Source organism: Micromesistius poutassou, assembly GCF_964030765.1.
Source record: "Micromesistius poutassou genome assembly, chromosome: 2".
NCBI classification, from domain to species: domain Eukaryota; kingdom Metazoa; phylum Chordata; class Actinopteri; order Gadiformes; family Gadidae; genus Micromesistius; species Micromesistius poutassou.
The window spans coordinates 3,876,470-3,903,396 of record NC_140272.1 but is presented as its reverse complement, the minus strand read 5'-3'; the positions used below and the strand labels follow the sequence as shown (position 1 = coordinate 3,903,396).

Genomic DNA, 26,927 nt, shown 5'->3' with positions numbered 1-26,927 from the left:
AGGGTTTCCGGAAACCTCCGGGCAGGCACCCAGAGCCCTTCTGAGTGAAGGTCCGACACACTAAGGACCAGAGCTGAGACTATCCTGCAGTATGTGGCCTGTCTGGACCTGCGGCGGCGGCGGCGGCGGCTCGCTGCCCCGGTTGGTCAGCCGGCTCAGGATGCTCCTCTCGGACATCTGCAGGCGGGCGGACACCGGCGGGATCCGGGACAGCATGTTGGGCAGCCGGGTCACGTCCGCCTTCATGTCACTCAGCAGCTCCTCCAGCTGGTTCAGCACTGGACACGCAACCAGGGGCCACGCAGCGCACAACACGCAGCGCACAACACGCAGCGCACAACACGCAGCGCACAACACGCAGCGCACAACACGCGTCGCACAACACGCAGCGCACAACACGCAGCGCACAACACGCAGCGCACAACACGCAGCGCACAACACGCGTCGCACAACACGCAGCGCACAACACGCAGCGCACAACATGCAACGCAACACCGGGCAGCACAGGGAACACACACAGACGGACACGCAACACGGAACACACAAGGAGGAACACACAACACACAAGGATACAAAGGACACACACACAAACACACACACACACACACACACACACACAAAGGGAGACAGGTAGGAAATGAATGAAAGTCCTGCAATTTTATTCACAACAGTAATCCCCTCTCCCGCTCACCCTTTGCCTCTCTCTCCCCCTCTCTCCCTCTATCACGTCACTCACTGCTGTCTCTCCCTCCATCTCTCTGCTCCTGTCTCTCTCTCACTAACTCACCTCTCCTCGATTCACTTTCACTTGCCCTATTTGTCTTTCTAGTCCTCTCTTCCCCCTTTCTCACCCCTCTCCCCTCCCCCTCCTCTCCTCCCCCTCCTCTCCCCTCCTCTCCCCTCCCCCCCCTCTCCTCCCCTCCTCTCCCCTCCCCCTCCCTCCTTCCCTTCCCTCCCTCCTCCCCCCCGTACCTTTGTGCAGCATTGCGTTGGCGGGCTTGTTCCCGGCCAGCGACTCCTTGCTCCCCTCCCCTCCCCTCCTCTCCTCCCCCTCCCCTCCTCTCCTCCCCTCCTCCCCCCTCCCCTCCCCTCTCTCCCTCCCTCCCCCCGTACCTTTGTGCAGCACTGCGTTGGCGGGCTTGTTTCCGGCCAGCGACTCCTTGCTGAGGTGCTGGTGGGACTCGGCCAGACACTCCACCTCGCTGAAGCGCGTGTTGAGCGCCACGGCCGGGTGGCCCGGGGTCCTGGCTCATGTTCAGGTAGGCCGCCCGCCGCAGCTGCTCCTCGATCACCAGCGCCTGCTCCAACAGCTGGGGAGGAGGAGAGACCAGGAGAGACCAGGAGGAGGAGAGACCAGGAGAGACCAGGAGGAGAGACCAGGAGAGACCAGGAGGAGAGACCAGGAGGAGGAGAGACCAGGAGAGACCAGGAGGAGGAGAGACCAGGAGAGACCAGGAGGAGAGACCAGGAGGAGGAGAGACCAGGAGAGACCAGGAGGAGGAGAGACCAGGAGAGACCAGGGGGAGGAGAGACCAGGAGAGACCAGGAGGAGAGACCAAGAGGAGGAGAGACCAGGAGGGGAAGGAGAGACCAGGAGGGGGAGGAGAGACCAGGAGGAGAGACCAGGAGGAGGAGGGGGGAGATGATGAGGAGGAGGAGGAGGAGGAGGAGGAGGAAAGGAGAGGAGAGGAAAGGGGGGAGAGAGGAGGGGGGAAAACTAAGAAAATAGGAGAAGAGGATAGAAAAAAGAGGAGTAAAGGATAGAAGAAGGGAGGAGAAGGGCATAACCGAGAAGGAGAAAGCAGGAGAAAGGCAGAAGAAACGGCAGTAAGGAGTGTATCTCTGTCTCCCATTATAAACACCCATCACTTAGGTCCTAGTCACCCTGAGGACCGACCCCCCCACACCCCACAGACCCCCCCCCACACCCCACTGCCCCCCCACACCCCACTGACCCCACAGACCCCTCCACACCCCACAGACCCCCCCCCCCCCAAACCCCACAGACCCCCCCCACCACACACCCCACAGACCCCCCCACCCCACTGCCACCCCACTGCCCCCCCCACCCCACAGACGACCCCCCCCCCCCCTCCCCCCCACAGACCTTGAAGCGCCGGGCCAGGAACTTGTTCTTCATCTCCAGGTAGTTCCCCTTGTGCATCTCGGTCCTGAAGGGCTCGTTGAGGATGGCGTAGCGCGGGTCGTTCTGGACGTCCTGCCAGCGCGCGTAGCCGTGTCTGGTTCAGGGCGCGCGTCAAGGAGCACCACTAGGACCCTACGACCAGAGCTGCTCACACGGACCCCACCACTCCCACTACTCCCACCCCTGGCCCCACTTTCTCCCACTGCTCCCACCGCTCCCACCCCTGGCCCCAGCTCTGGGGCGCAGGTCTGGATCGGGTCTGGATCGGGTCTGGATCTGGGCTCTTGCGCCACGTGATCGGACCACCGGTGCGTCTGGATTACGTCGGCTGAAACAGTACGTACGCTTCAACTAGCTTGTCATTCTCGCTGGTGCCCGTATAGATATACAGTAAGAGCAGCTTCAACATACAATGCTGCACAACTTTATTTTTAATTTTTCTCCTACTCTTTATGTTTTTAACCTAGAATGCCTTTACATTTCAACACTTCATTCATTCTATTAAACCATTTCACCCTTTGTTTTTTTTACCCTTTAATTAAATGTCACCTGTTGCTGACACCAAACTAAGCCTTAACCAGCACAGGAGACCCTCCAGTGCCCAGACCTGATGTCTCCCCACCTGGGGGGGGGGGGGGGGTTGTCACAGTGGGGGGGCCCCTGAAGCTCCTGAAGAGCCTAAGAGCTTAATGGAGACCAAAGGACCAGTGAATAAAGCTCCACTTGATTTAAACAACCGTCCAGGCGGCCGGGCAGTGGATCCGCTGCCTGGACCCTCCCTCTGGGTTCCTTTGTGTCGGGGGAAGGATACGTTACGATGCCAGCCAGCAGCCAGTAGTCATGGCGACGGTGCCAGATGTCGTAGATCTTTCCGGAAGACAGGGCCGCCCGCTCCTCCGTCTGCCACAGAGTGTGGAGCTCTGGGAAGCACACAAGGTTTATGTTATTCCCACTTTTTTATTCCTCCATGTAGGGGACATTAAGTTACACTACAACAATAGTTGATGTAGTCGGTTGGGAGTCAAATTCCTGGCCGAGCAAAAGGAGAACAGAGCCTTGCTTTTTTAATTTAAACTATAAAACATCCGACTGATTTATCCGTCACGTTGTTCACCGTCTCCGAACAACCGTCACTTATGTCACGCTGAGTAAGCCTTTAAACCTCTTACTGCAGATTAATTGCCCACAATGTAATACTCAAGCGGCCAGAAAGCCACTGGAAAATGTAATGCCTTCTTTTACAAGAAGAAAAAGTACACTTTCAGGATTAATATATCTTTTTTAGTTTACACTTCGAGGAGCTGTTATCCTTACAGTTGTGTCCTCATTCATAGTATTCATAGTTCATAGTGCCACCCACGGTGTGTGTACACACCAGACGCCCTGCCGTGTGCTTCTGTGGCCGGAGGAGAGCGCTTAATGCGTGTTGGTGCTGCTGGGTTTACTGGTGTTAGTAACGCTTTGTATTGGTACTGGTGCTGCTGGGTTTACTGGTGTTAGTAACGCTTTGTATTGGTACTGGTGCTGCTGGGTTTACTGGTGTTAGTAACGCTTTGTATTGGTACTGGTGCTGCTGGGTTTACTGGTGTTAGTAACGCTTTGTATTGGTACTGGTGCTGCTGGGTTTACTGGTGTTAGTAAGGCTTTGTATTGGTACTGGTGCTGCTGGGTTTACTGGTGTTAGTAACGCTTTGTATTGGTACTGGTGCTGCTGGGTTTACTGGTGTTAGTAAGGCTTTGTATTGGTACTGGTGCTGCTGGGTTTACTGGTGTTAGTAAGGCTTTGTATTGGTACTGGTGCTGCTGGGTTTACTGGTGTTAGTAACGCTTTGTATTGGTACTGGTGCTGCTGGGTTTACTGGTGTTAGTAAGGCTTTGTATTGGTACTGGTGCTGCTGGGTTTACTGGTGTTAGTAACGCTAGGCTCCATCCCTCCCTACCCGTGAAGCCTCCGTCCGCGATGTTGAACATGAAGCGGGTCTTGAAGCCGTTCTTCTCCTCCTTCCTCTCCTCCGTCTCCTCGGGGGGGTCCTTCTCCCCGTTCAGCCTCCCCTCCGACGCCACCTCGTCGCTCTTCACCTCGTCCGCCGGGGCTGAGGACGAGAGAACGGAGACGCGCGGAGAGAGAACATGAAAACCAGGCGCGAGGTTGAGATGTTTAAGATCATATTCATGTGGACCTTTGACCTCGGAGGCCCACTGACTGTAACTTCAACATCACAAAATAAAACCAAGTATGGAGGCAAAGAATACTCCAATATTAACATTACTGTATTCGTATTCTACTAGTCTCACAAATCAGACTGGCCACTGTAGAAATACACTCATTAAACCCCTCAGAAAGCCTGATCCGCTGTGGAACATCTCTGTCACAAAGCCCCCCGGTTTCCGGCCCAGGCCAGTAGGAATGCTGGATCAGAGATTACTATTCTTATACTCTACACATTCTACATATTTGACCCACACACATACGGCCTTCCAGCTCCACACAGCCTGAAGTCTCCATCTCAACATGAAGTTCCCAGCGCAGTGGTGTGTAGACTAGTGTGTGGACAACAGTGTGTGTCTTTGTTCGGTTCCCAGGGAGCCGTCTCATACACAGTTTAGCCTACACAGAGCCGCTCCTCTCTGGACAGCTCAGAGAACCACGGCATTCACGTTCATTGATTTGGATAATGATTTGCATATTATTTGTGTATATTTGTATGTATTTGTGTGCGTTCAACTCGACGATTGCTTGACATTGAGGGGAACAATGCAGACGACCGGGCGGTTTACCTGGCTTGTTCTCCTTGTCGTCGGTCTTGGAGACTGGTTCGCTCACTCCTTTCTCTGAGGACTTCTCAGGTGTTTCCTGACAGGAGTCTGCTGAGGAAGAGCAGCAGGACGATTTCATTAAGATAAGAAATGATAACATAACCTTATTACATCTCAGACAGACACTGTGGCTGTCACAGCTTGTACCAGACACACCTGTAAATGTCAATTGAAAAGAGAGATAACAATTTATATAAATAGTTAAAAAAGCAAAACACAGATGCCGGTAAGACTTAATAATAGACGGTTTCACACGATTATACTTTATATAGAAAATGACAATCTTGTGAAATCTTAGTAAGTAGCAGTATGCTTGGTGTAATATGCTCTAGCAGCGAGGTCACACCATAACCACCTTTAGCCGAGCTCTCATTGGAGGGAGGGTCTGAGGGCTTGGCCGTCGGCTCTTTTGATTGGCTGCTGGATGACTCTCCCTTGGCGGGGGCGGGCGACCCGGCCCCCTCCCTCTCCTCGGGGCCCAGCCCCCTCTCCGAGCCCCCCGTGGGCTCCGGGCTGTCGGGGGGCTTCTCTGGCGCGGGGGCGGGCTCCCCCCCGACGCTGGGCTGCAGGGGGCGGAGCAGGAAGTAACGAGGGGCGGGAGGAAGGTTGATTGGTCGAGGAAAGAGGAGATCATCCAATAGTGCTTAGACGTGTAGTAGATGCTTTGATAATAAAATATTTAGTAGTTCATTTAGGAGTTCATTTGTATTAATTCATGGTTTGGGCATCTTGTTCAAGAATGCCTACAGGTATACTGAGGACAATGGGGATTGAACCCAGAACGTTTCGACTCAGAGTCAATACACAGCCTTAATCATTTAACTGCCTCTGTGAGGAGTTTAGAGGTCTGTTGAGGATGTGCAGGGAGAGAGGTCTGAGTGGGTCATGCACCAATAGAGCCGGAGGGTCAAAAGCCGGAGGGACCTACTTCCTGTTCGGTGTGCTTCTTGGTTTCCGGCTCTGTGGATTCCTTCTCCTCAGTGGAGCCAGACAGAGACTCCAGCTTCTCTGAAATCGGAGGAAAAGAATTGAAATAACGAATTGCGGTACTTCTCTTTCAAAGGTCTCAAAAGGGTTAAACTATCCAGTCCATTCCAGTTTGTGTGTTCCCATAATGCATGGCATTCCCCAACAGTGTTAACCTGACCTTAACCTCATTTAATTAAAAACGCCTATTTATTATGCACACGTTACAACTTTAAACCGACAATAAACTCAGTCAGTGCACTAATGCATCATGGGAAATGCTCAACAGAAAGCCATTGAGCAGTGTTGCTTCTGAACAGTGTGGAAACAGCGTATGAAGGAAACAAGGCTGACATCGGGCCCCTGAGGGGGGGGGTCCTGACCTGCCGGGACGGGGGTCCCGGGCTGCGTGGCGGCGGGGCTGGCCCCCACCGGGGTATTGGGGTCCGACGACAGGCTCTCCGTCAGCTTCTTCAGCTCCAGCCCGATGGGGAGCAGGTCCGGGGAGCTCAGCTTACCGTTGACGTGCTCAAACTCCTGCACCTGCACCACGGGATAGATGATACACAACTGTTAGTGTCAGTGGGATAGATGATACACAACTGTTAGTGTCAGTGGGATAGATGATACACAACTGTTAGTGTCAGTGGGATAGATGATACACAACTGTTAGTGTCAGTGGGATAGATGATACACAACTGTTAGTGTCAGTGGGATAGATGATACACAACTGTTAGTGTCAGTGGGATAGATGATACACAACTGTTAGTGTCAGTGGGATAGATGATACACAACTGTTAGTGTCAGTGGGATAGATGATACACAACTGTTAGTGTCAGTGGGATAGATGATACACAACTGTTAGTCAGTCAGTGCATTTACATGACACTCAAGAAAGTCGAATTATTGGGTTAGTCCAACTATGATTGGATTACTAAGATGCATGTATACACCTTAGTCGAGCTAAAATCAAATCGAATTGGGTTCGAATTGGATTAGTCGAATTAAGACCCCTAGATAATTCGATTCATAGTCGAGTTAAGCGTGCATGTACGGAATGGCATTGGATTATGTGTTGGATTGCGTTCTGCGCATGCTTGAGATCTTTTCCCGGGGCCGTGAGCCGGAAGTAGAAGGAGACGATAGTCGTATTGTTGTCGCTGTCGGAAAATGAGAAACGGCGATTTATTTAAAAAGGTGGCGCAGAAGATGGAGGAAGCCAGTGAATGTAGTTACCCCTATAAGAATTGTGTCCCGGCCACGGGAGCGCGCATGGCATGCATTCATTAAAGGTGGAAGCACACAGACACTACGCTTCGATTTCACCCAAGGCTGAATTAAAAGTACATGTTTTTCTAAATCTGGGTCATCAACGAGGTTGTAAAGTAGTAACTTCTGGCACATCTGTCAAAATAAATGTTTTTTTTTCCCCGACGTGTTTACGATCTTTATTCATTGCTTGCGATGTGGCGGGGAATGCCGTACACAGACGGGCGGCAGAGGGGCTGCTCCGGCGGGAGAAAGATGTTTTCAGTAGATAGCTGTCAACTCACTTCGGGTCTGCGATTTATTTAAAAAGTTGGCGCAGAAGATGGAGGAAGCCAGTGTCATGCCAATGTAGTTACCCCCTATAAGGAGTATATCATCATCAACATGCATTCAGTACACATTACGCTTCAATTTCACCCAAGGCTGAATTAAAAGTACATGTTTTTCTAAATGTTTCTCATCAACGAGGTTGTAAAATAACTACAATCTTTATTCATTCATTGCGCCGCGGCCGAACTAACAGGGGTATTCTCTGATATTATGAATCTTACAGACTGCGTCGGGTTCTCCGACTCTCTGGTACTTAAACAACAAGTAAAGACTCCTAGTGGGAGTTATCACGCCCATGGTGAGAAGGAATTAGGGGAAAGGAACTTTGGCTATGACTCTCTGAAGTCCAGATTGAAACGCGACATGGAGAAGAAAGCGATGTTTTCAGTAGACAGCTGTCAGTTAACTTCGGGTCCATATCATTTCTCCGACGCTCGTAGGGCCAGCTCCTCCTGGAGTCGGCATACGACCGGCATATGACCATGGACCCGAAGTGAACTGACAGCTGTCTACTGAAAACATCTTTCTCGAATGCAGGCGCCTGAGTTTGTTGTTGCTGGTGACGTAAAGAGGTCAACCGGTGGCTCTATTACCACTAGTTGCAATGGCCACAGCACCACCTATCGTACCGGGGAATGACATGCTTCGGCCAATGAATCGATTTACTCACCACCATGTATACTCTGACAATTGCAGTTGTCCAATTGTGGAGCATAGTCGAACTATGGCTTTAATCGGATTAAGCTGTGCATGTAAACGTACTGAGTGGGATAGATGACACATAACTGTTAGTGTCAGTGGGTTAGATGATACATTACTGTTAGTGTCAGTGGGTTGGATGATACATATTAAACTGCGAGTGTTTGTGGGACTCAATTAATTGTAATTCAACCAGTGTCGCCGGATGAGAATGACCTGTCAATCAGCTGACCTGTCAGTCAACTGACCTGTTGATCAGCTGACCTGTTGACCTCCTGACCTGTCGATCAGCTGACCTGTCGATCACTTATTGAACTCATAATCTCTGGACTATATAAACCACAATAAGCCCTTATGAACTGTACATTCAGAAGGAAAATTAATACAAATCCCATATTGAAGACAATTTTAGTTTTGCCAAACAATTTCAACTCGCAACTTTTTCAATAAATAATAATAATAGATTCGATTTAGATAGAGCTTTTCTAAGTACTCAAAGACGCTTAAATAAATAAGCATACGCTTAAATAAAACAATAAAAACATCACCAGGGACAACAAGTGCGTGAAAGGCCGTTTCTATTCTGAGCAGTGGGGTACCAGCCCACCCTGACCAAGAGTAGAACACGACAGCGTGTCAATAAAACAACAGAACCTCAGCCTCCGCTGCCCGTTAGCGTGATTCCACCAGTTTGTCGATAAAGCACCGGACAGATGCGGTGCGTCTCTGACCTTCTTCCGGACCAGCGACATGACTCCGATGCGCGTGAGGACGTGCTGGCGGGACAGGCCCTCGCGCGGGACCCCGTCGGCGAAGGTCTCTGCGCCGTCGGCCCCCGGCTCACACAGGTGTCTCATGAACAGGGACACGTACGCCCTGAGGGGGACAGGAAGACAACATGGAGGACGGACCGGGCACCTGTCCCGAGGCGGCCGGCAACTACGTGACCCGGTACAGGGAGTCAGGGGGAACCTGGGTCTTACAGAGGTGGAAATGAACCTTTAAGAGTCCTGGTGTATATATGGACAGCAGTGGCGGCTGGTGGTTTTTGAAGTGAGGGAGGAAGGACTGCGCACTTGGTTGCCATTGGCCTGCTTGCACTGTTACTGGCGTATGGTGGCATAACTATGTGAGAATCAAGTTGTTTCAGGATGTTTTGGTGAACTACAAAATAGCGGGGAGGGATAATTATGTGAATACAATTGATACAAATCCACCAGTGGCAGCATTGTACTTTGAAAGCTGGTGGGCAGCATGTCTTGGACTACAAGGGCAGAAGGAAAGGATGCAAAGCCAATTCGTCAAGTCAGGCCTACTCTTGATTTGTAAAACAAAATAAAAAAATCTGGGCCATCATTGGGCCTATTTTTGCCCTCAATGACTGAAGCTATTGGTTGTAATTTGGCTATGTTTGGTATGACCAGTGACCTGGTCATACCAAACGGGATATTTTCAAAGTGATTTCAGAATAACAGCGTGTGTAACTCCATGTTTTTGCCACCCTTTCAGATGGCTTGGTAACCCAACGGTGGAGTACCGAAAATAGGTAGACTCAGTGCGTTTATTTCGGCTGACTTTTGGCAGTGGAAACGCCAATATAAGCAAACAGAGACGCACTGTACCGCAACGAACAGTAGTGCAACGGTGGAAATGAGGCATACGAGCGGGTTTGTTGGTTCTCGTAGCCTAGAGACCTGAGGGGATAAACCCTCCCTCCGGGCTGCTCCACAGCCAGGGCTCCTGCTTATTGGTTCATAGGGCAGCCAGGGCTCCAGCCTATTAGTGAATAGACGTTGACACGATTCAGATCCCTTATATAGTCCCACCCACTCAGAGGAGGACTTTCCTCCTCTCTCCCATTGACCCCCATGTTATCCACCGGCCGCCAGTAGTTCCCGAGAAATTAATGGGAGTCAATGGAGGCTGAGGGAGGAACGTCCTCCCCGAAGTAATATTCAATAGGCGATATGGGGTGCTAATATCCCTTTACCCAGGGAAACGAACATTACATATACAAAGGCATTAAAGTAGTCATATTTAAGGGCATTAATTCATCACAGTAGTCTGGGCAATCTACAATTTTTATTCTCAACAATGTTAAGGAGGATCTTCCTCCCTCTCCTCACTGGAGAAGCCTCCACTGATGCACAGTCAACATTAGCTTTACATTTAATTGGTAGATTAAGTCAAACTAAGCAGATGATTTATCCAACGTGACGTAGAGTGAGGCTACATACAGGAATACAATTTATAATAGACCAAAATTCCAAAAGGAAAACCAGACAGAGTTCAGAAGGTAAATCGTCAAAGGTTTGTTGACTATATTTTATTCTTAACTTATTATCACATCTATCACATCACATCTTATTATCTCATTTAGCAGACGTGTGTATCAGAAACCTACAGTGAACGCAGGTACAGACATTAAGCAGCAGGTGTCTTTAGTGTAACAATGCCAACAGGTTAGTCTACGGATACCGGTGGAATCAGACCCAGTACTACTGGGCCGGGGGTCAAACAGAACACCCTAGCCCCCACTACAGCCCCCTGCCACACAGCACCAGCAGAACCAGTAGAACCAGTACCTGAACTCCCGCTCTAGCCCCCACTACAGCCCCCTGCCACACAGCACCAGTAGAACCAGTACCTGAACTCCCGCTCGCTCTTCCCCCGCAGGTCGCGCACCAGCCAGTGGGAGTTGAAGGCGTCCTGGGGGGGCATGCCCCAGCGCATGATGGCGTTCAGGAAGGCCTTCCTCTGCCGGGCGTTGAAGCCCAGCACCTGGACCACAGGGAGGAGCAGAGTCACGCTAGGACCAGTGGAACAGGAGACACAGCACTATGGGAGCACTGGGAGAGGAGGAGGAGGAGGATGACAATGATGAAGATGATGATGGTGATGATGAGGATGATGAGGAAGATGGTGATGATGATGAGGTGGATGATGATGATGATGGTGATGATGGTGCTGATGATGATGACGATGGTGATGATGATGATGGTGCTGATAGTGATGAAGAGGAGGATGATGTGGCTGATGGTGATGAAGAGGATTATGATGATGATGGTGATGATGGTGTACAATGTGATTCTTGTTTTGAGTCTTACCTCGATAAATCACCTAAATAACATTACAAATTGAATTGCAACTTTGAAATTACAACTCAGACGTATGGAAATCTGCCTCATTACAGGTAAATGACTTTACTTGTCCCATTTCATATTCAGTAACTTAAACGACACTTTTATCATACAGGTAGTCCCTAGTATGCACATGGTCCCTCCTCCCATAAGTCCCTACATCAGTGAACCCCAATTAGCGGCCCGCGGGCCAGATCCGGCCCAAAGGAGCCAAATGTCCGGCCCGCGCTTTTTTTGTTTACAGACTGATGTTATTTGCTACACATATTTAAAAAGTTTAAACTAATGTCACATATTGTGGTATCACATTTTAAAGCTAACGAACTAAAATCTTCCTGTGTCTCTTAGAGAGGGAGGGAGAGACATATAGAGAGGGGAAGAGAGTGGATGTGAACACACACTGATCTGGATGGATGGCACCAGGCCCAATGCCCTGTTGAAGACACACTGTGCTGATGCTATTTAAGTTTTTATGTTTGGGGCTGCTGCACTGTGTGCGTGTTTGTTTGCTGGACTTTTTGTTTGCTGATGTTCCAGCAGCATTTTAATAAATTAATGGTAGGTTTTGGACAAATTTTGTTTCAAGAGAGCATTATTGTGTGACTCCTAACACAGGGTATTTTCAACTACTACTAATAATTATAGTGATGATAATTAAAGCAAAATGTGCACATAAAAATGGCGAATTTAAAAAATGTAACGATATCTCGGCCCTTGGCGTGGCATGCTTGACCAAATTTGGCCCTCTGGCAAAACTAATTGGGGAACCCTGCCCTACATGGTCCTTCCTCCCATAAGTCCCTACATGGCCCTTCCTCCCATAAGTCCCTACATGGCCCTTCCTCCCATAAGTCCCTACATGGTCCCTCCTCCCATAAGTCCCTATATGGTCCTTCCTCCCATAAGTCCCTACATGGTCCTTCCTCCCGTCCTAAACATAAGTCCCTACATGGTCCTTCCTCCCGTCCTAAACATAAGTCCCTATATGGTCCTTCCTCCCATAAGTCCCTACATGGTCCTTCCTCCCGTCCTAAACATAAGTCCCTACATGGTCCTTCCTCCCATAAGTCCCTATATGGTCCCTCCTCCCATAAGTCCCTAAATGGTCCTTCCTCCCATAAGTCCCTACATGGTCCTTCCTCCCATAAGTCCCTACATGGTCCTTCCTCCCATAAGTCCCTAAATGGTCCTTCCTCCCATAAGTCCCTACATGGTCCTTCCTCCCATAAGTCCCTACATGGTCCTTCCTCCCATAAGTCCCTACATGGTCCTTCCTCCCATAAGTCCCTACATGGTCCTTCCTCCCATAAGTCCCTACATGGTCCTTCCTCCCATAAGTCCCTACCTGGTCCTTCCTCCCTTAAGTCCCTACATGGTCCTTCCTCCCATAAATCCCTATATGGTCCCTCCTCCCATAAGTCCCTACATGGTCCTTCCTCCCGTCCTAAACATAAGTCCCTACATGGTCCTTCCTCCCATAAGTCCCTACATGGTCCTTCCTCCCATAAGTCCCTACATGGTCCTTCCTCCCGTCCTAAACATAAGTCCCTACATGGTCCTTCCTCCCATAAGTCCCTACATGGTCCTTCCTCCCATAAGTCCCTACATGGCCCTTCCTACCATAAGTCCCTACATGGTCCTTCCTCCCATAAGTCCCTATATGGTCCCTCCTCCCATAAGTCCCTACATGGTCCTTCCTCCCGTCCTAAACATGAGGCCCTATACAGAGCAGGCCATCGGGGCCTTCCAGGGGTCCTCACCTCGATGCTGCCCCCGACGCGGGCCAGCAGGGGGGGCAGGGGCTTGTCCTTCTCCCCTCTCAGCTGGCGGCGGGAGTGCCGGCGTCCTCCTGCGCAGATCAACATACACAGCGGGGGGGGTGAGAGGGGGGGGGCCCGCGAGGGGGCGTTTACCATGCCACCATGGAGCTAAGCTGCGCAAGACGTCTTACCTTCAGGTCTCTCCTCGAAGTCTTCGTCCTCGTCTTCGGACCCCACGGAGTACTCGGATTGATTGTCTGAAAGATCATCCTGCCACTCTGAGCCACACATCAGAAAGAAACAGTACAGTGCATTCACTCCTGCAGATGGCCACTGGGGGGCGCCAGGGCACTGCAGGACGCTATGACTACTGCTATTACCGGTATAGGACTTTAAGCTATAGCTATGGCTAGCCTTACCAGCATCACGCTATTGGGACAGATTAAAGACGATAGAGAGCGTGGGCATTTTGTTTTAACACCACCCACTTTCCATTCAATTGGCTCAAAATTGGCTTTCTGGGGGGAGTGGGGAGAGAACATTTTGTGTTTGAGGCCAAGTCTTTGCCAAAAGTTCTGCCAAGGTTCTGCATGCACACATGCTTTGATATACATTGTGGATTGTATCATGTGTATTTAGGTTTTGCAAATTAAAACGGTCTGTGCTCCCAGAAGGCACACATGGTGTTTTTCACTCGCTCTACTTTATTATAGCTCTATGGCCCTCACTCTGTCCTCACTCGGGTCCTCAGACACTCTTGGAGAGTGTCAACCGCTCGTACCGGGCAGAGAGTACCCAGACTGACCCTGGGATTCAGAGGGTTTGTCTCTAGCACACTCTCACACAAATATGTGCTTCTACTGGGAGAAACTTGAAACCCTAAATCAGTTTGATGTAAAAACCTTGTTGGATTATTCTGGGGTTCTACGGATTGTGAATCAATATATTCCCATCCCCATCTTAACAATTTTGTCTAGTGTTTCCTAATTTTGAATGAAAGACTCTCTGCATCACTAGTCATGGTATGTTTTATCACATCACCATGTCATATCATTATATTATTAGTGAATAATGTGATCTGGAACAATGGTTCACAAGGCGGATTGAAACCGAGCCCTTGGTGTTGTCATTTTAAAGGCAAGAGCCCCAACACTACAAGACCGTAAGTATAGACAAAGAACTCCTATGAAACTCTACACCAGATTAAATTACTTGTGAAGATGAGGATTCAGTGTCAGGGACTCGTATAATAACCTCAAGTTTACACTAACCCCACCGGAATGGAACGCAACGTGTGGAGTGCATCCTTGGAGGGAAGCCTGTGTGAGGGCTGTGTGTTCTGGGAGTGTATCTGGTGTGAGGGGTGTGTGTTCTGGGAGTGTATCTGGTGTGAGGGGTGTGTGTTCTGGGAGTGTATCTGGTGTGAGGGGTGTGTGTTCTGGGAGTGTATCTGGTGTGAGGGATGTGTGTTCTGGGAGTGTATCTGGTGTGAGGGGTGTGTATTCTGGGAGTGTATCCAGTGTGGGTGGTGTATTATAGGAGTGTATCTAGTGTGAGGGGAGTATACCTAGTGTGTGAGGGGGGTGAATCCAGTGTGTGAGGGGGTGAATCCAGTGTGAGGGGTGTGTATCTCTGGGAGGTGACCCAGGTTGTGAGGGGTGTGTATCTCTGGGAGGTGACCCAGGTTGTGAGGGGTGTGTATCTCTGGGAGGTGACCCAGGTTGTGAGGGGTGTGTATCTCTGGGAGGTGACCCAGGTTGTGAGGGGTGTGTATCTCTGGGAGGTGACCCAGGTTGTGAGGGGTGTGTATCTCTGGGAGGTGACCCAGGTTGTGAGGGGTGTGTATCTCTGGGAGGTGACCCAGGTTGTGAGGGGTGTGTATCTCTGGGAGGTGACCCAGGTTGTGAGGGGGCTGACCCAGGGTGTGAAGGTGTGTCTCGGGGGAAGTGACCCAGTGTGAGGGGTGTGGATCCAGTATGTGAGGGGTGGTGACCCAGTGTGAGGGCTGTGTCTCTGGGAGGTGACCCAGGGTGTGAGGGGTGGTGACCCAGTGTGAGGGCTGTGTCTCTGGGAGGTGACCCAGGGCGTGAGGGGTGGTGACCCAGCATGTGAGGGGGGTGTGTCTCAGGGGTGTGAGGGCTGTGTCTCTGGGAGGTGACCCAGGGCGTGAGGGGCGGTGACCCAGTGTGAGGGCTGTGTCTCTGGGAGGTGACCCAGGGTGTGAGGGGCGGTGACCCAGTGTGTGAGGGGGGTGTGTCTCTGGGAGGTGACCCAGGGCGTGAGGGGCGGTGACCCAGTGTGAGGGCTGTGTCTCTGGGAGGTGACCCAGGGCGTGAGGGGCGGTGACCCAGTGTGAGGGCTGTGTCTCTGGGAGGTGACCCAGGGTGTGAGGGGCGGTGACCCAGCGTGTGAGGGGGGTGTGTCTCTGGGAGGTGACCCAGGGCGTGAGGGGCGGTGACCCAGCGTGTGAGGGGGGTGTGTCTCTGGGAGGTGACCCAGGGCGTGAGGGGCGGTGACCCAGCGTGTGAGGGGGGTGTGTCTCTGGGCTGCTGACCTTGGTCCTCCTGCGTGGCGTCGTTGTAGTTGACCTGCTTGCGGATCCTCTTGCCCTTGCCCAGGTTGCGGGCCAGGTCCTCCTGCTGCTGTTCGTAGTGGTGCCGCAGGAGCTTCTCCCAGTAGTCCGGGTCCACGTTCTCCTCCTGCTTGATGATCTCCCGCTGGGGCTCCTCCTGAGGGGGGGGGGGGGGGGGGGGGGGGACACAGCAGTGAGACACATACACACTGAAATCACACTTAATACACACTGAAACACACACACACTTAATACACACTGAAACACACAGAGACACACACACTTAATACAGACACATACACACTGAAATCACACTTAATACACACTGAAACACACACACTTAATACACACTGAAACACACACACTTAATACACACTGAAACACACAGAGACACACACACTTAATACAGACACATACACACTGAAATCACACTTAATACACACTCAAACACACACATTTAATACACACTGAAACACACAGAGACACACACACTTAATACACACTGAAACACACACATTTAATACACACTAAAACACACAGAGACACACACACTTAATACACACTGAAACACACACACACTTAATACACACTGAAACACACAGAGACACACACACTTAATACAGACACATACACACTGAAATCACACTTAATACACACTCAAACACACGCACTTAATACACACTGAAACACACAGAGACACACACACTTAATACACACTGAAAAGCACAGAGACACGTCACACACACTGAAACACACATGTAAAACACACAAGCACACACACATCATAACACACAGAGACACACAGAGGCAAACAGACAAACACCCACAACCACACACACACACACAGTGATAAAGAGAGCATATATACTATAAATACACAGAAATACTTATGCACCTTGTCACTACTACTAGTAGCTAACTAACTTACTAACTTAACCAAACCAAGTCTCACCTCCTGTCCTTCTCAGGTACCACATACTGGGCAACATCGAAGGACTTCCCTTAGTTATCAGCTAACTAACCAACCAACTAACTAACTAACTAACTAACTAACTCACTAACTAACCCAGAGCAGCCTCACCTTAGTTATCAACTAACCAACCAACCAACTAACTATCTCACTCTCTGACTAACTCACTGGCCAACCCAGAGCAGGCTCACCTCTCCGTCCTCCTCCTTCACCACGTACTTGGCCACCTTGAAGGAGCTCAGGTACTCGTTCATGTTCTGGATGTCCGTGTCCTCTGTGTTGTCCTGGCTGCGGTCCAGCAGCTTGGAGATGGCGTTGTCGTCGTAGTGGATCACACTGCCCTCGTCGCACTCCTTCAGCTCCCCTGGCGACGCAAGACACACCTCAGACCCACAGCGACACACACACTCAGACACACACCTCAGACACACAGCGACACACACACTCAGACACACACCTCAGACACATACCTTAGACACAGACCTCAGACACACAGTGACACACACACTCAGACACACACCTCAGACACACACCTCAGGCACACACCTCCGACACACCTCCGACACACAGCGACACACACCTCAACACACACACCAACACACACCTCAACACAGACCTCACGCTGAACTAAGCCGCTGGACCACCCTGCTGGTGAATCCTGGTCATTTCAAATGACAACAAACTGCTTGCACTAGTGTGACAACAAAATATATATTTGGAATATTTCAATTAATTTCAATTAAATTTTTGTACAAAACTTAAAAAGATGACTTAAGTCAAAGACAGCATAGAAAAACATGACCTAAGTTTCAGACAGAACTTAAAAAGCATGACTTAAGTTAGAGACAGAACTTGAAAAACAGGACTTAAGGCAATGGCAGAACAAAAAAAAACATGACTTGACTCACAGGCAGAAGTTAAAAACAAGACTTAAGTGACAAACACGGACAGAGTCACGGACAGACCACACACCTTTGATCATGCCCATGGCGCGCGCCGCCTCCATCTCGTCCTTGAACAGCTCCTCCGTCCCGAACTTGAGGATGTCGTCCAGCTCCTGCTTGGACATGGAGCCGGTCTTGGAGCCCAGGCCGGGCCGCACCACCAGGTGGGTCAGCATCATCTTCCTCTTGGCCACCTGCGTGATGCGCTCCTCCACGCTGGCACGCGTCACGAACCGGTAGATCATCACCTTCCTGTTCTGCCCGATGCGGTGGGCCCGGCTGAACGCCTGGGGGGGGGGGGGGGGGAGAGAGAGAGAGGGGGGGGGGAGAGATAGAGGGGAGAGAGAGAGAGATAGAGAGAGCGAGGGGGGAGGGATTGAGAGAGAGAGAGAGAGAGAGAGGGAGAGAGAGCGAGAGAGGGTAGGGTAGGGAGAGAGAGAGAGATAAAAGTGAGAGAGATAGAGGGGAGAGAGAGAGAGAGAGGGAGAGAGAGAGGGGAGAGATAGAGAGAGAGAGAAAGACAGAGAGAGAGAGAAGGGAGGATCAGATTAGTGTGTGTGTGTGTGTGTGTGTGTGTGTGTGTGTGCATGCATGCGTGCGTGCATGTGTGTGTGTGTGTGTGTGTGTGTACCTGTATGTCGTTGTGGGGGTTCCAGTCAGAGTCGTAGATGATGACGGTGTCTGCGGTTGCCAGGTTGATTCCCAGGCCGCCCGCACGCGTGGACAGCAGGAAGCAGAACTGCTGAGCACCCGGAGCTGAGGAGGAACCACACGGTTAATAAACACACACACACACACATAGACACACACACACACACACTTTCCAGTGCTTCTACAGCTACACAAAAAATCAGGCAATATAAGAAAAAAATCATGATCACAACTATCACTTCAATTAAGCAAAATTGTAAACTTTTTAAGAAAAAGTCTTTTGGCAACATGGTGGGGCCCCGTTTTTAACATTGCTATCTGTCCAGCTAGGCTCTGTGGACCCCGGCAAGGCGCTGGGGGTAGAGGACAGCAGAGTAAAACAACGTCTTTCTAGCGGGCTCATCTTAGCGTCTAGAGGACATCGTTGACGAGAGCTACGCATCCTAAAGCCCAGTTCAGACCAAAGATTCGCGACGCAACTGCTTGCAACTTGCAACTCCTGCACCGGGCGGCGACGGTAGGTGGTCTCCCTAGCAACTGTGAACGCTCTGGCACAGCTGAGAGCCGCATCAGCATCACTTCTATCCTGCTAAAAAGTAACCTAACTTAGGTTTGCGATTTGTTTTATTTTGTAGTAATTTTTGTAGTAATTCGCTGGAGCTTAATTTGTTTAGATCCCGCTAGTTGGATACATTGCATTCTTTCGTAGTGGCGACTTCTCGACTGCAAGGGAAGCTTGGCTTCACCTAAAATTTCGAAAATTAAATGGTCAGATATATACTGTTGTGTTAACATTTCATTGATTAAAAATGCGTTAGAACACGTCCATCTCGAGTTCGTTCAGAATCAGCTGCTTATCGCAGGTCGACTGACTCGATGTCCTTCTCATACACTTACGTGTTTAATTTGCGTGTGTTTAGACAGATGGGCGCGCACACACACGCGCACCAAGCATCACCCGCATTCATTCATTCTTTTAAACACTCACTCGCGGTAAAACTATGTTTTCTCACGATCAAATACTCATCAATCCTAAAAGTAATGGGCTTGTACACGATGTCGTTGTCAAAAACATATGTGTTTGCTGTACGGTATTTGCAGATGCATTGATTTAAAAGTAGGCCTACAACTTACCACTGTATCAGCTGTTCTTTCCCAAATCATTTAACCAATCATTTACCCTAAAACTAGATTTTGTTTTGGAAGCCTGGAATATACTTTGCTCGAATGTATTATTGTTATTATTATTATTATTTTAACACATGGCATAGCCTACTAAACTTCATTCATGTTCATTCATGCAGCCCTATGGAAAAAAAATGTTTCCACAATCCACACGCTATTTCTATGCAGTTTCACACGTATGAATAATCTTTGACATCATAATATTTAACATGCAAGTGTAGTGGTGCCTGGTTGCTGCGGGGAAAGATCAGCTTTGCGCCGGGTGCAAACTAGCAACGACACATGCGTCGGTGTAGAAAGTCAATTGTGCCGGGCGCAAGATAGGGCCCTTCTTCTGTTTGGCGCACATGGCTAATTTGCATACGCGCACAGGACTGTTGGAATGGGAACATGTCGGACTGGCAGCATGTAACCATAACAACGGCTAACGTGTAACGGTAACGGTAGTCCCGTTAAAATAATGTCAATGAATCAGCTCAAGCCTAACGTTATCTACAATCGTTGTTCTGGAACCAAAGATAATACCGTTAGCATCTCCAACTTGTAGGCCTATTTAATACGCCTAAATTGTTCTGTGCTGTGTCCTGATTGGCTGAAGAGAAATAGCCACATCGTTGCGTTCTAAAACTGGACCTGGCGATTTGACATGTTCAATCTTTGGCGACTCCTTGCAACGCCTTGCGACGCCTTGCGACGACTTGCGACGACCAGTTCACACTGCTGCAACTTTTCCCCTGCGACGTTCTAAAACCGTCTCGTTGCAAGTCGTTGCGTCGCGAATCTTTGGTCTGAACTGGGCTTAACGAAACAACTGAGAGAGAGAAAAAATCACCAAGCTTATCAGCAAGCAAGGCAAAAGCTAGAGGATAGCTCTGGATAGCCGTCCGGCAACTACTCTGATAGACTTAACTTCTGACATTCTTCAAGTGAAAATCTTGCCTTTCTCACAACATGTGCATGTGCATGTGCTAAATTGAGATCTGATTAGCATGCACAAACACACACACACACCCCCAACACATCAACACACACACACACACACAGCCAGCCAGCCTGAGGCAGGGGGAGGAGGAGGTGCAGGGGGAGGGGCAGGGGGAGGTGCAGGGGGAGGGGCTCACCGTTGAAGCGGTCGATGGCCTCCTGCCGCAGCCCGCCGGTGATGCCGCCGTCGATGCGCTCGTACTTGTAGCCCTCGTATTCCAGGAAGTCCTCCAGCAGGTCCAGCATCTTGGTCATCTGACACAGGGACGCCACCGTCACTATGGTAACCACGTGGTACACTACGGTGCTGGGACACTCGGTGTGTGGCGTTGGCGGTGTTGTTGTGTTTTTGTGTTTTAGTTTTGTTTATGGTTTTAATTGTTGCTATTTGGTGACTGAGTGTAAAGTCTCTGTTATACTTAAGCAATAGATCATGACTGTGGAATGTTCTCATTATACCACAGTTAAGGGGCGTTGTCCATCCCGACGCGCAGCGGAGGGACGACGACCCCCTTAACTGTGGTATAATGAGCACATACCACTGACTGAAGTGATCTATTGCTTTTATAAAACGGTTATGTAAGTATGGCGAAATGAAAGTCATAGACACCCTAAATTTTGAAAAAACAAGAACATCATAAAAGCTTTTTTTTAACGAATACAAAAAAGTAGTCTCTCCTGGCTGCCTGCAAAGTGCGCGGCGGTTGCTATGCAACACACTGTAGGGTCCTTCAGAGGGAAGGCTAGAGATGGTGGCTTGGTTCGCTGGCAATTTAGCCTACTATCGAGCAGTTCACTCACCGTGTGCCTATTGCTTTACAACATTTCCACCCTCTTTATCAATCAACATATTTTTAGGCTTCAGTGAACTATGCTATTGCTTTTATATATAAATAAACAACAGTTCAAGTTAGGCGTGGAGTGATACGGAACTCTGTAAACTGAATGGGCGTCATAGCTGTATGTATACGCTCATTATACAACAGTTAGAAACCAATCAGATCGCTTGATTTAAGCCACCCATTTTATAAACAGAGTTATAAAACGGGTGGCTTGAATCAAGCGATCTGATTAGTTCCCATTATACCACAGTTAAGGGGGTCGCAGTCCCTCCGCTGCGCGTCGGGACGGACAACGCCCCTTAACTGTGGTATAATGACCGTATACCACAGCCTGTCGTGAACTATTGCTTAATTATACACCACCTACATGTCTCTAGTGGACATGTTGGGGGTCAGGGCCTCTTCTGCAGCCACCCTGCCTACAGGTTGGATGTGGGCATTGGGGATCAAACCTGGTCCCTTTGAGAACCGACTATACATCGCTGTCTCCGTAAAGGTGGATTTATACTACACCGTAATGTGCTGTACGCAGACACTGAGAGCCCTCTCAGTCGACTGAGACCCTGTCGGAGACCCTCTCCGTAGCTCTACGTGCGCATCCAGTATTTTTTAACTATCCGTCGAGGCAATGGAGACGGACGGAGACGGCAAGGGCTGTGATTGGTCCTCTAACAAAATCATTTCCGGAATCACTTTTCCCGGTTTGACTTTGCACCTTATTAACTTTGTATATTGTTTACTTTACTTTTTGGTATCGGTATCGAGAAGGAAAAAATGGTATGGGAACATCGCTATGACCCCGGCCCCCACACCAGCAGCCCCCCGATAACATCCAGTACTCAGACGTAGTGGCTGTCATGTCTGTCTCTCCTGGTGGAGAGTGACACGTGACAGCTCACTCCTGTCTGACTCTCCTGGTGGAGAGTGACACGTGACAGCTCACTCCTGTCTGTCTCTCCTGGTGGAGAGTGACACGTGACAGCTCACTCCTGTCTGACTCTCCTGGTGGAGAGTGACACGTGACAGCTCACTCCTGTCTGACTCTCCTGGTGGAGAGTGACACGTGACAGCTCACTCCTGTCTGACTCTGGCGGCTGGCGGAGGCGGTACCTGGGAGAAGATGAGCACGCGGTGGCCCTGGTCCTTCAGCTTCCTCATCATCTTCTGCATGAGCGTGAGCTTCCCCGAGGACTTCACCAGCTGGTTCCCGTCGTACGAGCCGCTGGCCGTCACCGGCGCTTCCTGCAGGGACAGGAAGTGCAAGCTTGAGCTTCCTCCTCCTCCGTCGCCACCTGGTGGCTTCTTACGGTGAAGGTGTCTTAAGCCACCTGTACGCTGGTACTACTGGGATGGCCTCAGCCTCACTGTGAGGTGGCTTTGTGGATGGGTGTCAGTGTGGATTCTGTTGGGGGTTTGAAGCTTTCTTTTCTCCTGACAGACTTATGGTGAACCATCATTGTGGATACAGGTGGGGGTTAGGTGCGTGCATGCGTGCATGCGTGCATGCTTGCATGCGTGCATGCTTGCATGCGTGCGTGCGTGCGTGCGTGTGTGTGTGTGTCTCACCATGGACGCCACAGGGAACAGGTAGGGGTGGTTGCAACACTTCTTGAGGTCCATCATGATGTTGAGCAGGGACACCTGGTTCCCTCCGCCCTTTGAGTTCAGCGCCTCAAAGTTCCGTGTCAAGATGAACTTATAGTACTTCCTGTGAGGTGAGGGGATTAGGGAGGGACAGGAAGTAGTATGAGTCGAGTTATGAGAGACACAGTCTGTTTTCGTATTACCCAAATAAGTGCCATAAGTAGCCATTTTACAACTGTGGCACAAACCAACACACAATCTCAGGAGTTATGAGGGATCAGCTTGCATTCAAAGCCAGAGTTTGAGGAACAAATGCCTGAACTGCACAACATATAATGACTTATATCCCGTTTCACAAGAACCCCTTTGAGTATTTTCAAGACTCTTCAAAGCCAACTATGGTGAGTACAGTCAGGAAGGGGTCATTATATAATATAATAATATAAGGATAATGCAAGGAGAGGCATTGGGGATCAAACCTAAAGCCTGACAATGTCTGACCCAGACTACCAGGGATAAGCAGGTTATTTGTGTCATTATTTTGTAGTTATGATGTCGTTTGTAGATGAGTTATAGTTATCCACCCTAGAGGCTGTGGACGGTCACACAGAGCCCATGTGATCAGTCCTCTTACTTCTGCATGGGGCTGAGCTCCACGCGGACGATGAGCTCCGTCTTGGAGGGCATGTTCTTGAAGACGTCGGCCTTCAGCCGGCGCAGCATGTGGGGCCCCAGGAGGTCGTGGAGCTTCTTGATCTGGTCCTCCTTGGAGATGTCCGCAAACTCCTCCAGGAAGCCCTCCAGGTTGCTGTGGATCGATGGAGAACACACAGATCATCGTACCGACCAATAGGAGACGCTCGTCTAATTGCTAATTGCATCTGATTGGCAATGTATTGAGTTAAAGCTGCAGTCAGTAATTATTGCAATCATTCGAAACACAATTGAATCAAGAATTGCTGATGGCAGCTTTGATAAATATGTAAGTTATAAGTCGTAAATAAAAAATACTCTTGAAAGTAATCAAAGTCGCAATTTGTAACATTGAGCCACTCCCAGTTAGTAAGCAGGAGAGACTTTGAAGCCTTTTTTATTTATTAAAAAAATAAATAGTAGTGTTGTGTCCCCTCTAAGCTGCCTTGCAACCCAGTGTGTATGGTGAACTAGTGCAGCTTAGAGGGCCGGGTGGGGACAGTGGGAGGGCTCCGTGAGGGTTGATCGTAAGAAAAAAAAAATTCTTTAGTCTAACGAGAAAGACTAAAGAAAAACGTGTTACCTAGAAACACAGGGAGAATTTACCCGGTAACAGTGTTAGCTCAACCAGTGTTAGTCTCACAAATTATAGAAACAATGAAACAAACAATGGGGTGTTAAGGAGAAAACAAGCCTGACAAGTGTTCTCATAACAAACGTTTTCTAAACAAGTGGTAAGCTAGCCAGTGTTAGCCTAGCCAGTGTTATGATAGCCAGCGTTAGCCTGGAGGGCTGAGGCCCACTACAGAGGATTGCCATTATGACGGATCCTGCAGTGAAATCACTGAGGCTTTCCCCTGAGCGGTGAACCCTCCCAGGCAGGGCAGCCCACCGGTGGCCCCTCTGCTGGGGCCCATCATTGGGGTTAACAGCCGGGCCCCTGGGACAGACGTATGGGGAGTGGAGGGAGGACACGGAGAGGGGAGGAATGGAGGATTTTTCCTGCTATTGTGTTCAGAATCCAGGTCCGGAATGTGAAGGTCTTCCTGTTTTCCGCTCACTGATATCTCTCACTCTAACGATGGCGTGTTGATAATTAGCATAACTGCATGGATAACTAACTGATAATTACCAGGACTCTGATTGGACGGTTTCTACCTCTGCTACATTGTGGAAATGAAATCTTGATCATAGTTACGCTGACTGAGGTAGAGCTGATAACTGGAGGTCAAAGATAGACAGGTGAGGGGGGGGAGGAGAGAGGGAGGGAGAGAAGGATAGAGAGAGGGAGAGAAGAGTAGAGAGGAGAAAATGATAGAGGGAGGAAGGAGAGAAGGATATAGGGAGGGAGAGAAGGATAGAGGGAGGGAGGAGAGGATAGAGAGAAGAAGGATAGAGAGAAATTGGGGGAGGGAGGAGGGAGGGGGAGAGAGAGGGAGAGGGGATGGAGGGGGGAGAGGATGGAGGGGGGAGGGAGGGGGGCGGAAGGGGGAGGGAGTGGGGAGGGGAGGGAGGGGGTCTTACTTAAAGCGCTCTGGCGTGAGGAAGTTGAGCAGGTGAAAGAGCTCCTCCAGGTTGTTCTGCAGCGGTGTCCCGGTCAGCAGCAGCTTGTAGTAGATCTTGTAGCCGTTGAGTATCCTGAAGAACTGGAACACATCGGACAAAGGATGGACACACGGCAAGGAAACAAAGGCTTCACTAGTACAGCCGGAAATACAGATTGTACATTCATACAAACTAGGATTGGGCCAAACAGAATTAGATATCGACACTGGACTTTTTATTTTCCCTCTAAAACTTTACCCCTGGCACTTAATGTACGCACTTATTGTATGGTGTACGTCCTGGCACTTAATGTACACACTTATTGTATGGTGTACGTCCTGGCACTTAATGTACACACTTATTGTATGGTGTACGTCCTGGCACTTAATGTACACACTTATTGTATGGTGTATGTCCTGGCACTTAATGTACACACTTATTGTATGGTGTACGTCCTGGCACTTAATGTACACACTTATTGTTTGTTGTACGTCCTTGCTTGGCACTTGGTTCTATCAATATCCTTACTTTACCGAAAGAGATATATTGTTGTTTCTCTTTCTTCTGACCAATGTACTGTAAGTCACTTTGGATAAAAGTGTCTGCTAAATGCCCTAAATGTAAATGTAAATGTGATATTTAATACTCTAAATCAGCCATGATCAATGTGATGCCGCTCACTGACAATTTATTTAATTATACTGAGCTATGTCTAACCTAATCTCGAAGGATTTAAATGCTAGATACACACCTGGCATACCTAACAGAAGGAATGACATCAAGCACAAAGGGAGACATTGATTCCAGTGTGATCCAGAGGCTCACCTTGGACTGGTTATTCTTCAGCCTGTGGGCCTCGTCCACCACTAAGCAGGCCCAGTTAATGGAGCCCAGAACGGCCTGATCGATGGTGATCAGCTCGTAGGAGGTGAGCAGCACGTGGAACTTGATGGGCGTGTCTTTCTGCGAAGCCACGGAGAGAAAATAGAGAAGATATCCGTTGTGTGTGTGTGAATTTGTATGAATGGGTGAACGGGGCAATCATTTTAAAGGGCTTTGAGCAGCCACTGGTTAGAAAAGTACTACAACCACACGCCGGGGCCTGGGGTAACTCTTGCTCAACAAAAGAGAAAAATAGGAAACGCTTGTAATTGAATACTTCTGTGTCTTCTCAAGAAAAAGAAAAAGAAAAAAGAAAAAAGAAAAGTGCTCTATAGATGCTCTGACACTGACCTCCAGTATCCTGGTGGGCGTTCAGAGCGAGAGCGTTCAGTACGAGCGCTCTCTCTCTCTCTCTCTCTCTCTCTCTCTCTCTCTCTCTCTCTCTCTCTCTCTCTCTCTCTCTCTCTCTCTCTCTCTCTCTCTCTCTCTCTCTCTCTCTCTCTCCCCTACCTTCATGCGGAACACCTTGCGGCCGGTCTTGGCGGTGCTGTCCTCGAAGGTGAACTCGTTCTCCCTGATGACGGCGCGGCTGTCCTTGTCGCCCGTGTACGTCACCACGTAGAAGTCGGGCGCCCACAGCTCAAACTCCCGCTCCCAGTTGATGATGGTGGAGAGAGGAGCGCTCACCAGGAAGGGGCCCTTAGAGTGGCCCTGGAGAGAGAGAGAGAGAGAGAGAGAGAGAGAGAGAGGGGGGGGGGGGGGGGGTGGGGGGAGGGAAAGCGATAGAGAGCGGGAGAGGGAGAGGGAGAGAGAGAGAGAGAGAGAGAGAGAGAGAGAGAGAGAGAGAGGGAGGGAGAGGGGAGAAAGGTTGAGAGAGAGAGGGAGATGGGAAAAAAGGGAGAGAGAGAGGGAGAGAGAGGGGAAAAAAGGGAGAGAGAGAGGGGGTGAGGG

The 26,927-nt window shown here is 49.8% G+C and overlaps 1 protein-coding gene across 1 annotated transcript in view; it reads right to left on the bottom strand.

Moving 5' to 3' along the window:
- chd5 (chromodomain helicase DNA binding protein 5) overlaps positions 1–26,927 on the bottom strand; it is a gene marked incomplete at both ends in the record, with an annotated part of 54,690 nt that overhangs the window by 2,280 nt on the left and 25,483 nt on the right. The window contains 25 exon segments of the mRNA XM_084464655.1: positions 109–278; positions 1,114–1,240; positions 1,242–1,310; positions 2,108–2,240; positions 2,958–3,066; positions 4,087–4,239; positions 4,925–5,014; positions 5,310–5,526; positions 5,892–5,971; positions 6,313–6,472; positions 8,959–9,103; positions 10,875–11,008; positions 13,128–13,216; positions 13,319–13,405; positions 15,682–15,856; positions 16,861–17,052; positions 17,640–17,900; positions 18,245–18,369; positions 20,568–20,685; positions 22,383–22,514; positions 22,839–22,980; positions 23,491–23,664; positions 25,074–25,195; positions 25,920–26,057; positions 26,487–26,687. Coding sequence (XP_084320781.1) covers positions 109–278; positions 1,114–1,240; positions 1,242–1,310; positions 2,108–2,240; positions 2,958–3,066; positions 4,087–4,239; positions 4,925–5,014; positions 5,310–5,526; positions 5,892–5,971; positions 6,313–6,472; positions 8,959–9,103; positions 10,875–11,008; positions 13,128–13,216; positions 13,319–13,405; positions 15,682–15,856; positions 16,861–17,052; positions 17,640–17,900; positions 18,245–18,369; positions 20,568–20,685; positions 22,383–22,514; positions 22,839–22,980; positions 23,491–23,664; positions 25,074–25,195; positions 25,920–26,057; positions 26,487–26,687 — 3,543 coding nt within the window.